Source organism: Salvelinus alpinus, chromosome 17 (genome assembly GCF_045679555.1).
Source record: "Salvelinus alpinus chromosome 17, SLU_Salpinus.1, whole genome shotgun sequence".
In the NCBI taxonomy this organism is placed as follows: Eukaryota; Metazoa; Chordata; class Actinopteri; order Salmoniformes; family Salmonidae; genus Salvelinus; species Salvelinus alpinus.
Window position 1 is genome coordinate 4,781,655 of NC_092102.1, and position 13,294 is coordinate 4,794,948.

A 13,294-nucleotide genomic window follows, 5' to 3' on the forward strand; every position below is an offset into this window, starting at 1 on the left:
GGAGATTATCAGTGGTCTTGTATGTCTTCCATTTCCTAATAATTGCTCCCACAGTTGATTTCTTCAAACCAAGCTGCTTACCTATTGCAGATTCAGTCTTCCCAGCCTGGTGCAGGTCTACAATTTTGTTTCTGGTGTCCTTTGACAGCTCTTTGGTCTTGGCCATAGTGGAGTTTGGAGTGTGACTGTTTGAGGTTGTGGACAGGTGTCTTTTATACTGATAACAAGTTCAAACAGGTGCCATTAATACAGGTAACGAGTGGAGGACAGAGGAGTCTCTTATAGAAGAAGTTACAGGTCTGTGAGAGCCAGAAATCTTGCTTGTTTGTAGGTGACCAAATACTTATTTTCCACCATAATTTGCAAATAAATTCATAAAAAATCCTACAATGTGATTTTCTGGATTTTTTGTTCTCATTTTGTCTGTCATAGTTGAGGTGTACCTATGATGAAAATTACAGGCCTCTCTCATCTTTTTAAGTGGGAGAACTTGCACAATTGGTGGCTGACTAAATACTTTTTTGCCCCACTGTACATATGAGGTGAGTAATGCAAGGTATGTAAACTTTAATCAAGTGGCCAGTGATTCCTAGTCTATGCCTATAGGGAGCAGCTTCTAATGTGCTAGTGATGGCTGTTTAACAGTCTGATGGCCTTGAGATAGAAGCTGTTTTTCAGTCTCTCGGTCCCAGCTTTGATGCACCTGTACTGACCTCATCTTCTGGATGATAGCGGGGTGAACAGGCAGTGGCTCGGGTGGTTGATGTCCTTGATGATCTTTTTGGCCTTCCTTTCAAAGCACTTCATGGCTACTGACATGAGTGCTACAGGGCGGTAATCATTTAGGCAGGTTACCTTCACTTCTTTGTTGCACAGGGACTATGGTGATCTGCTTAAAGCATGTAGGTATTACACTCTCGGTCAGGGAGAGGTTGAAAATGTCAGTGAAGACACTTGCCAGTTGGTCCGCGCATGCTTTGAGTACACATCCTGGCAATCCATCTGGCCCCGCGGCTTTGTGAATGTTTACCTGTTTAAAGGTCTTGCTCACATCGGCTACCGAGAGCGTTATCACACAGTCATCCAGAACAGAACAGAATTACAACACATTAGATCTGGAAAAAGATTAAACGTATCGTATTTTTTTTACCCTCTTTTAAATGCAAGAAAGGCCATAATGTATTATTCCAGCCCAGGCGCAATTTAGATTTTGGACATTAGATGGCAGCAGTGTATGTGCAACGTTTTAGACTGATCCAATGAACCATTGCATTTCTGTTCAAAATGTTGTATCAAGACTGCCCAAATGTGCCTAATTGGTTTATTAATAACTTTTCAAGTTCATAACTGTGCACTCTCCTCAAACAATAGGATGCTATTATGTCACTGTAATAGCTACTGTAAATTGGACAGTGCAGTTAGATTAATAATAATTTAAATTTACTGCCGATATCAGATATGTCTGTCCTGGAAAATGTTCTTGTTACTCACATCCTCATGCTAATCACATTAGCCTATATTAGCTCAACCTTCCCACTAGAGGGCAGCAGTGTATGTGCAAAGTTTTGGACTGATCCAATAAACCAGTGCATATTCAGTTGACATTGCATCTTTTGATTTTTGCATTGTTGTTTTCTTTAGATTTTCTCTTGTTCATTTTGTTGGTGCTTTGTTCCTCAGCTACAGTTGAGGAACAATGGGAAAGTAATTCTGCTTTGAAAGTTGATCAACTTGTAAACTCACTTTTGAGAAAATGGCCTTTGACTGTTTTGGTACTACTACTGGAGACCCCTTCTTTGTCTACATCCATTCAGCATCGTTCATTTCAACTTCAACCAAAACAAATTTCAGCCCTTTATCATTTCTGCATTTCCTGCACTCAATTACAGTGGTGGAAAAAGTACCCAATTGTCATACTGAGTAAAAGTAAAGATACGTTAATAGAAAATTACTCAAGTAAAAGTGAGTCACCCAGTAAAATACTACTTGAGAAAAAGTCTAAAAGTATTTGGTTTTAAATATACTTAAGTATCAAATGTAATTGATAAAATGTACTTAAGTATCAAAAGTAAAAGTATAAATAATTTCAAATTCCTTATATTAAGCAAATCATTTTCTGGTTTATTTTATTTACGGATAGCCAGGGGCACACTCCAACACTCAGACATCATTTACAAACAAAGCATTTGTGTTTCGTGAGTTTTACAGTGCAGAGGCAGTAGATGACTAGGGATGTTCTCTTGACAAGTGCTTGAATTGGACCATTTTCCTGTCCTGCTAAGCGTTCAAAATTTAACAAGTATTTTTAGTTGTCAGGGAAAATGTATGGAGTAAAAAGTACAGTATTTTCTTTAGGAATGTAGTGAAGTAAAAGTTATCAAAAATAAAATTTGTCAAGTACAGACACCAAAAAACAAGTACTTCAAAGTATTTTTACTTAAGTACTTTACACCACTGCTCAATTGAGAATTGTCACACTGCCATGTAGAGCTGCACGATATGGGCAAATAATCTAGGACTTATTTTTAACCAAATGTTGCAATTGCGATTTGACTTGTGAATTAGAGCAAAACTGTTGGAATCATGGAAATAGAATGACTAGTCTAATTCTATAGTTAAAATATAATAGTGGGCACTTTGAATACAGTGTTGTTTGAGATGACAACGAATGAAAATGCCAGGAGTTATTGTGACAGGGTAGGAACTAAGTGTTCATACGTATTTCCTAGGGGACCCTATAAGCTTTGGCTACATTGTATGTTTTCTCTTAGCTACTTCATGTAGCTAACATATTCTTGCTTTGCATATTCCTCTTTGGTTTAGAAGATACTGTTGCACAAACAACATATGCTGATTTGGGTCTACACCATCACTACTACTATCAGGCTGTATTAGCTAGCTACATTTCCTCTTACTCAGTATATTTATTAGCTAGCTATTAGCATTAGCGGCTAACAATTATAACAAGATTTAGGGCAACTTGCTAAGAAAAGACAAACTAGCTGTTTGCTGATGTAAGAAACAGAAACTAATAGTGTATTTATAGAACACTAGTATATTTATATTAAGCAAAGTGAAAACAGCATTGTTGTCGTCAACATTGTTGCATGTGCCAAATTGACCATGCAGACTGAATGCAAGTATCTCACGGTTGAGTCACAGGGGGCGTGGCTAGGTCACTGTGGAAAGTGGCACGGAGAGAAGGAGCGGAGAGAGATGACCCAAGTAGCGAAGTAAACTATAAAAATTGACATTACACATGGCGTATCACATGTAACAAACCAAACCTTCAAATACCGGTATAGAAGGTAAAGTAAAAACCCAAACCCGTCCCTGCATCAATACCGGTATATCATAAAATACGGTATACCGCCCAGCCCGAAAGGCAGACCAATCCAAACTCATCTCTCGGGCATTTCCAGCACACTCATTATCTCTGCCAATCATGGCTAGCGGGAAGGTTGCTTCTTTCTCTGTGGCTTAACCAACTACGCTTGTAATTTAACAATTTTATTCATATTTACAGATGGCATACAAGTTTGTTATTAAGGCACATGAAAGTTCACACGTTCAAGAAGGCATTTCTGCCCCAAAAAAGGTTACGTTCCAACGTCTCCTATAAAGTAGTCACTCGCGATATACGCCTAGTTTCCTGAAACGGGTCACAAATGAGGCCCAGAGTCAAGTTACATTTCCACCACCTGCTGTGACAGAATTCTCAAGCCATACAATATCTCATCTGACTTCTGCTCTTCTTGCTCTTCCTCATTCTTCCCTCTCTTTATTTCTTAATACCTTCATCTTCTTCCTCTCGTCTCTTATTTTCCTCTCCCCTCCCTCTCTCTCTTGTTAGGTGATGTGGTGGCAGCCGAGAGCAGCGTGGACTCAGGGACAGCCTGGCAAAGGGGGCGTAATGCCTGGGGCGCTCGTGGCCTCTTCCCTGTGTCCTGCGTGAAAGAGCTCCACCTGTCGGGTCGTTCCAGGCAGCTGTCAGAGCGCAGCGCCCAGGCCCAGGCTTCCGAGCTCCCCCCATATGCCTTCGGCCAGGCCAGGGCACTCATGAGCCTCCATGCACAGCTCCATGAGGAGTTAGACTTCTGCAAGGGGGACCTTATCACCATCATCGGCCTACCCGAGCCTGGCTGGTTCCAGGGAGAGCTGGTCGGACGCAGGGGGGTGTTTCCTGAGGGATTCGTGGAGCTTCTCGGGCCCCTGAGGTCCCCACATGATACAGAGGCTGACCCCATGAACTACAAGACTGAACCTTTGACCTATGAGCCCTACAGTAGTGGGACAGGAATTGAGGAGGTGTTTTCCAGGGAGATTGAAGAGGAGGAGGAGGATGGGGTGTATGGGGTAGCACTGCACGACTTTCGGGCCATGGAGCCAGGAGAGTTGGAATTTGACGTGGGGGACCGTATCCGGGTGGTGAACACCCTGGAGGATGGTTGGCTGTCGGGCGAGCTGAGAGGGCGATGTGGGGTCTTTCCTCATCGCTTTGTCAAGATTGAGGATTATGGGCAAAACATGAGGGAAGACATGGAAGCTGTAAAAAGGGAAGGGGTAGAGGAGTATAGCAGCTACACCTTGGACTGCAGCTCCGGTCAACAGGACCATAGCGAGACGAAGTACGGTTCTGAGTGGAGACCCCAAGAGGACCACACTGTGTGGGACCTGGATTACTTTGATAGGGCGGAAGAAAGGATGTGGCAGGGGGACTCTGTCAGCGAGAGTCTTTCCCAGGAGACTGCAGGGGAGCAGACCCAGGACAGGGGGGAGAGAAGAGAAGGGGCTAAAGCACAACCTCACAGGCCTACAGCCCCCCATGGGCTCCAGAGACCCAGCTCTGTCCCTCAGGCAAGGCCCAGGCTTCTCCCTCGACCTAGTGTGCCAGCTCTGGGCCACAGGCATCACATCAGCCCTAACGCCACCAATAATGGTAGTAGGACTAGCCACCCTGATACGACCCTGCCACCACTACTCAACAGAGCCTTTAGCCTAGCTACACCTAGCACCCAGTCTGCCTGGTCCAAAGGTAACGGCCACTACCTCGGAGCACTAGAGGGCACCACCAGCAATGGCAAAGGTCATAGTCTGGGCAAGGAATTGTTAAGTCTAGTGGTGGAGGGCCACCGGCAGAAAAAGCTGACCCGCCACTCCAGCGTCAACGATGCCGACTTGCTACTTGGCTGCTGTGAGCGCAGGGTGCTGTCCCAGCGGACGGGGCAATGCTCCAATGGTCTCCTGCCCGCTTCCCTCACCTTGGATTCCCTGGCAACATCAGCCGGTGACTTGGAGACCAAGTTATCCCAGCAGCTCTTGCAATTTGAGAGGAGCCTGCCGGGGCAAGGAGGGGTCGATGTTGTCGGGGCTGCTGCTGGAGATGTTGTCGGGGCTGCTGCCGAGGACAATGGAAGTCGACAATCCAACATCTACCGTCACTTTTCCATAATGGACTTCAGTAGTGAGAGCGACATCATGCGAGGCTCCTCCCACTCCCAACTGACCCTCTTCCAACCCTCTTCCTCATCTTCCTCCCTGGAGAGGTGCAAGACCCTTCGCCCCCCTCCCCCTCGTCCAAGAATCCTCCATCCCCCAGTTCGAGCTCCCTACAAACCGGCACGCCCTGCGCCTCGCCCACCCTGTCCCCGGCAACCATCCCCTCCCCTTAACCTCCAGCCCTTTGGACCCCTCTTCTACACCCGCGAGGAGGGGGAGGGGTCTGTGACAGAGACTGAGAGGAGAGAAGAATCTGAACCTGCCTTCGGTGACCTGGCTCTGGAGCAAGAGAAGGAGATGGAGCAGCACCTTGAGATGGACAGGGATATCAAGATTGAGAGACAAAGAGAGATGCAGCAAAAGGAGGAGTATAGGCTGCTGCTGCGGCTGCAGGAGCTGGAGAAGGACATGGAGGAGTACGCCCACACAGCCTCAGAGCTGAGGGCCTTGCTGGAGGAGGAGGAGGAGGAGGAGGAGGAGGATGAGACGTCCTGTCTGCAGACCCTGGAGAACCTGGAATTCTGCAACTACACCCTGTCAACTCTGGCCCTGGAACAGCAGCATCTACAGCAGAAGCTACAAGGTAAATGGCTTCACTTATCCCACAAGAGGTCCACAAACTACGCTGGTTCAGAAACAACCCTATAGGCCCTATCCTTTAGGCACTCTTGTAGATCTGAAAGGAATGTATATTGTTTAGGCAATATGGCAAAATTCCACTTACTCTATCAGAGGGCAAAGGTGAAGCTACTACCATATTCTCTACACCCATCCAAATATTTCAGATCTGAACAACAGCAGCAGCTACTAGGACAGAGAGAGATTCATATAACAGGCACTGAATATGGAACGGCAACAGAATAGGGAGCCGATGTTGAATTTAAATGATCGGGTTTCAAACCCGGATCGTCTGCTCAATATGATGCTATTCTGCTTCGCTAAAGGCTAGGTATGCTGCATGAAATCAATTCATACTAGTCCCAAAATTGACCTCTGAACTCTGACCCAGGAAAAGCAGCTGCTATAAAGTATGGGTTATGTTTACAATTGGGGAGATTGATGCCAGAGTTGGCTCATAAAACCAGTTAGCAACCTGACCCTTAGACCAAAACCTGATGTTGTCACCAAGTGTCAGATTTTAAATTCATTCCAGAATTGGCTTGGTCTCCCAAATCCCTGTCAGCACCCCTGGGGTAGGTGCTGTGTAAGGTAAGGTCAGAGGGTCCCCTCTAACACACTGGCCAAACAGATCCCTGGTTAGCAGTAGAGAAAAGGGACTTGTTCTGCACCCACTGTAGTTTCTTTTAGGTTGGCTGCTGCATCTTCAGTCCAATCGCTAATCTCACAGAGAGACAAACACACCGAGGCTAATCTCAATTTGGTAACCACATCTTATTTGAATAACTGGGCTATCTATCTCTCCACAATCATCGCAGGCCACAAATGGGGATGTACAAACATTTGCATAATGTTAAAGTGTGTGTATGTAGGAAAAGGAAGGGGATACCTAGCCAGTTGCAAACTGAATGCATCCAACCGAAATGTGTCTTCCGCATTTAAACCAACCCCTCTGAACCATTGAGCACATAACACATTGTGGCTCCTAGCCACCCATTTAAATGAATCATGTAACAATTAACTCATTAGGAATTTGGGGCACCACAGAATAAGTTTAACAAGTTACAATCTCCCAAATTAAACTCTAGAAGATATATAAGTTATATATTGATAAGTCAATTATTAAATCATTACCTCATATCAATTCTCATTCTGAATACTCGTAACCTTCTTGGATCTGCACAAACCCCAGCCTTGAGCATTATTCAGTACTACACAATTTGGTTTAATTATTTATTTACTAGCGAACTAAATAATAAAACAGAATACACAAACACAGTTACATGAGACAAAGGTCCCTAGTGGACTGACAAGATATGACAGCTTATTACACAGAGATGGAGAAGGGGGTTGGGAAAATAGAGAAACTGACATTTATCGTGGATACATTCTAGGACTGTCCTCACATTAATCATATGCCTTGCACACGAACCGCCACCCGTTTGGAATAAGAAAATAATGAATGTATTTACATGTGGAATGCATTTCGTTTGTCGTTTATCTCGGTCGGAACCAAGCCCTCTCAGAAAGTTGTTTCGTGTGGGCCACTTGTACATGCTCTGATTGTCCACTAGAGGTCACAAGGTCCTTCTTAGTTGTCTGGTATCCAATGGTCTGTTTCCGAAGAACAGCTACTTAGCTATACCAGTGATTGTCTGAGAGGGGAGTTTTCTCCTCTTCCTCGGTACATAGTTCCAAAGTTCCAAACCACTTTACACGTGCACCTGCAGACTGGCAGTGTCCTGGTCTGGTAAGTTCATTTTCTTCACCTCGTGTTGAGTTTCAGAGTTTCTAACGATTTCAACGTGTGGACCACAGTCTCACGTCTTTCTGGTCTAATGGTTGATTATTCAGGGTTCAGCTCCCGACCACTTAACATGCCAGCAGCAACTCGGCAATGTACTGGTCTGATATGTTAATTTTTAGCCAGTCCTTTTTAACCACACACACGTATGTATGTATGTATGTATGTATGTATGTATGTACAGATGTACAGTGTGTGTGTGTGTATGAAAAACTGAGTTTAAATGTATTTGGCTAAGATGTATGTAAACTTCTGACTTCAACTATGTGTGTGTGTGTGTGTGTGTGTGTGTGTGTGTGTGTGTGTGTGTGTGTGTGTGTGTGTGTGTGTGTGTGTGTGTGTGTGTGTGTGTGTGTGTGTGTGTGTGTGTGTGTGTGTGTGTGTGTATGTATGTACAGTGGGGAGAACAAGTATTTGATACACTGCCGATTTTGCAGGTTTTCCTACTTACAAAGCACGTAGAGATCTGTCATTTTTATCATAGGTACACTTCTACTGTGAGAGTCGGAATCTAAAACAAAAATCCAGAAAATCACATTGTATGATTTTTAAGTAATTAATTTGCATTTTATTGCATGACATAAGTATTTGATACATCAGAAAAGCAGAACTTAATATTTGGTACAGAAACCTTTGTTTGCAATTACAGAGATCATACGTTTCCTGTAGTTCTTGACCAGGTTTGCACACACTGCAGCAGGGATTTTGGCCCACTCCTCCATACAGACCTTCTCCAGATCTTTCGGGGCTGTCGCTGGGCAATACGGACTTTCAGCTCCCTCCAAAGATTTTCTATTCGGTTCAGGTCTGGAGACTGGCTAGGCCACTCCAGGACCTTGAGATGCTTCTTACGGAGGCACTCCTTAGTTGCCCTGGCTGTCTGTTTCGAGTCGTTGTCATGCTGGAAGACCCAGCCACGACCCATCTTCAATGCTCTTACTGAGGGAAGGAGGTTGTTGGCCAAGATCTCGCGATACATGGCCCCATCCATCCTCCCCTCAATACGGTAGAGTCGTCCTGTCCCCTTTGCAGAAAAGCATCCCCAAAGAATGATGTTTCCACCTCCATGCTTCACGGTTGGGATGGTGTTCTTGGGGTTGTACTCATCCTTCTTCTTCCTCCAAACACGGCGAGTGGAGTTTAGACCAAAAAGCTCTATTTTTGTCTCATCAGACCACATGACCTTCTCCCATTCCTCCTCTGGATCATCCAGATGGTCATTGGCAAACTTCAGACGGGCCTGGACATGCGCTGGCTTGAGCAGGGGGACCTTGCGTGCGCTGCAGGATTTTAATCCATGACGGCGTAGTGTGTTACTAATGGTTTTCTTTGAGACTGTGGTCCCAGCTCTCTTCCGGTCATTGACCAGGTCCTGCCGTGTAGTTCTGGGCTGATCCCTCACCTTCCTCATGATCATTGATGCCCCACGAGGTGAGATCTTGCATGGAGCCCCAGACCGAGGGTGATTGACCGTCATCTTGAACTTCTTCCATTTTCTAATAATTGCACCAACAGTTGTTGCCTTCTCACCAAGCTGCTTGCCTATTGTCCTGTAGCCCATCCCAGCCTTGTGTAGGTCTACAATTTTATCCCTGATGTCCTTACACAGCTCTCTGGTCTTGGCCATTGTGGAGAGGTTGGAGTCTGTTTGATTGAGTGTGTGGACAGGTGTATTTTATACAGGTAACGAGTTCAAACAGTTGCAGTTAATACAGGTAATGAGTGGAGAACAGGAGGGCTTCTTAAAGAAAAACTAACAGGTCTGTGAGAGCCGGAATTCTTACTGGTTGGTAGGTGATCAAATACTTATGTCATGCAATAAAATGCAAATTAATTACTTAAAAATCATAAAATGTGATTTTCTGGATTTTTGTTTTAGATTCCGTCTCTCACAGTTAAAGTGTACCTATGATAAAAATTACAGACCTCTACATGCTTTGTAAGTAGGAAAACCTGCAAAATCGGCAGTGTATCAAATACTTGTTCTCCCCACTGTATATATACACACACACTTATATATATACACACACGTACACACACACGTATGTGTGTTGGCCAGCATCCCGGAGTCGCCTCTTCACTGTTGACGTTGAGACTGGTGTTTTACGGGTACTATTTAATGAAGCTGCCAGTTGAGGACTTGTGAGGCGTCTGTTTCTCAAACTAGATGTACTTGTCCTCTTGCTCAGTTATGCACCGAGGACTCCCACTCCTCTTTCTATTCTGGTTAAAGCCAGTTTGCGCTGTTCTGTGAAGGGAGTAGTACACAGCGTTGTACCAGATCTTCAGTGTCTTAGCAATTTCTTGCATGGAATACCCTTCATTTATCAGAACAAGAATAGACTGAGTTTCAGAAGAAAGTGCTTTGTTTCTGGCCATTTTGAGCCTGTAATTGAACCCACAAACGCTGATTCTCCAGATATTCAACTAGTCTAAAGAAGGCCAGTTTTATTGCTTCTTTAATCAGAACAACATTTTTAGCTGTGTTAATATATTTGCAAAAGGTTTTTCTAATGATCAATTAGCTTTCCAAAATGATAAACTAGCTAACACAACGTGCCATTGGAACACAGGAGTGATGGTTGCTGATAATGGGCCTCTGATAATGTAGATATTCCATTCAAAATCAGCCATTTCCAGCTACAATAGTCATTTACAACATTAACAACTATATTTCTGATCATTTTGATGTTATTTTAATGGACAAAATTTTTTGCTTTTTTTTAATATACCTTTTATTTTTTCACGCAAACTCTACCACCCCTCCCCCAATTGGCATAAACTAATACACAGTAACACTTAGGCTTCTACTTCCAGCTTATACATACTATACACATTTTACAGACACAATCTATTTTACAATAGTTATATTTTGTTTGTTTTTAGTCCTGGCCATCCAGTTTGATTTATATTTGCAATATATTTGTAACTGCTGTTTCACAAATGTTCTGAACCTATATACATTTTACAGACCCGTATGTTTTACATTTGTTATCTTGTTATTAGTCCCACCCTTCAGCTCCATTCAACCTCTCCCATCTATTTCTTAACACCATCCATATTGGATTTCTATTTGCCATTAATTTTTCAACTGTGCTGTGATGCTTCACAAAAGGTTGACTTTTGGCATTATCTCGTTTTTTGGGGATTGCTGAAAATGTACCAGAATTATTTATTTATGCAAACTACATAGCTCTGATTTTAAACCAGTCACTAATTCCCCCGTGATAAGGAAGTAAAATACAAATTTAGTGCCTCAGGCTGAGGCTAGTTCCATTTAGTTTTCATTTGGGGTACTTTCAACTGGGATTACTGTAGTATGGCAAATATTTCTGAGCAGACAAGATGCAACCAACCAGCTTTTTGATACGATTTTTATCAAGAGTATAATGTTTTTTTGATGGGATAGTTAAATCCAAAGTCAGAGTTCAGGTCTACCTCAAAAGTGATGTCAAGAGGTGTTTAATGCATTCCATCTGTTGTGTAAATCCAGCTCCAAGCCCTTTGCCTCATCCCCAAAGTAATGGAAAAGCTTTGATTTTGGAGTGAACTGTCCTTTTATGTTTTCCAAAACACACAGTCAAGTCTGGATTCCAAGTCTCTCTGTACAAATGCTTGTTGGTAGAAGCTGCAAAGAGCTCTCGTTAGCTAACATGCCTATGAGGAATCTAACTTCACTTCACACTGCTAATGTTCAGTTAATCTAATCCTCAAATCCGATTGAGTCAGCAGGTGAATTGAGTCAGCAGGTGAATTGAGTCAGCAGGTGAATTGAGTCAGCAGGTAAATTCAAGATATACTTAACTTAAACTTGGTTCATAACATCAGTCGTGAAGTGGGAGCTGACGACGTACACCCAAATGGTTGACGAGGTGCAGACCCATGGATGATGAACTTGAACCGACCCTTAAGGCACTGCCCACTGGGCACACCATGTCATTTCAACTGGAATTTGGGTAGTATTTGGTTGAGATGTTGATCAATGAGATTTCAACCTTTATTCACCCACTCAAAAAGACAGACAGAAGTTTGTTGAATTCCCAATGTGTTACCACTATGCTTTCAAACATCTAAAAGCACAACCAAATTCCAATGGAATAACTATTTTATTGTTGGTTTAGTTGTCATCGAAATGTATTATCACTGCACTTTCAACAATTTAAAAGCAGAATAAAGTTCAAATAGGAATACAATGTCAGATATTTTGTATTTATACAACTCCTCAATGCATTATCGCTGTGCACAGCCAAATGACCTGGATTGCAGTTGAGATTAGATTAAAAGTACATGCAAGTGATCAATGTTGTTCGAGATACTGTGCAGACTATTATAACAATTGTGAAGATCTCCACAGACCTGTGACCTTTGCATGCCATCTTGAAGCTAGCATGGACACTGACAGTTGTGAATGTGATGCAGCCGAAGAGCTACTGCCCCCTTACCCGGGAAAGCACCAAACAACAGACAGGGATATTGGACCATCGAAGAGAAAGATAACTACATTGATTTTGGGTTCACTTATATTGGGAGTAGTGCCTTTCCTCAGCCACAGTGTGTTAAATGTGCAGAAGTATAACTCGATGACACCTTCATTCTTGTGCAGACATTTAAACAAAACATGCCCATTTCGAAAAATAAGCCATAAGAGTTTTTTGAGCGAGAATTAAGAATACTCTCGAGTAGTAAGACATGTGTAAAAACAACAGATGCAATTAATAAGAAGGGGCTAGAAGCGTCTTATATGCTGAGCTACTGAGTGGCTAGGACAGTTAAGCACCATACTATTGTCGAGGACTTAATTCTTCCTGCTGCCGCTGATATGACTGAGACAATGCTAGGGAAAAGGCCAACAAAAACTATACAGACAATGTCTTCATCAAACAACACGGTTTCACGACCCATCAGTGACATGGCAGGAGATGTTTTGAAACAATTACTGCTTCGCATACAAGCCAATGAATTGTATGCGTTAGAGCTGCATGAGTCAACAGATGTGGCGGGCCTGGCACAGCTCCTGGTATATGTCCGTTACGTTTATGGGGGGTCAATTAAGGAAGACATCCTCTTCTGCAAACCACTGGAAACCAGGACAACAGGATAGGATATTTTTACTGGACAGCTTTGTGACATCAAATGGACTTGGGTGGTCAAGATGTGTTGGTATCTGTACTGATGGCGCAAAAGCCATGACAGGAAGACTTAGGGGTGTCGTAACGCGCGTGCAAGCAGTTGCTCCTGACGCCACTTGGGTACACTGGAGCATCCACCGAGAGGCTCTTGCTGCCAAAGGAGTGCCTGACAGCTTGAAAGATGTTTTGGACACGACAGTGAAAATGGTTAACTTTGTTAAAGCAAGGCCCCTGAACTCTCATG

General features: G+C 43.5%; 1 protein-coding gene across 1 annotated transcript in view; it reads left to right on the forward strand.

The window, feature by feature from the left end:
* dnmbp (dynamin binding protein) overlaps positions 1-13,294 on the forward strand; it is a 133,963-nt gene that overhangs the window by 47,540 nt on the left and 73,129 nt on the right. The window contains exon 4 of the mRNA XM_071346969.1: positions 3,854-6,082. Coding sequence (XP_071203070.1) covers positions 3,854-6,082 — 2,229 coding nt within the window. The remainder of the gene's footprint in view (positions 1-3,853; positions 6,083-13,294) is intronic.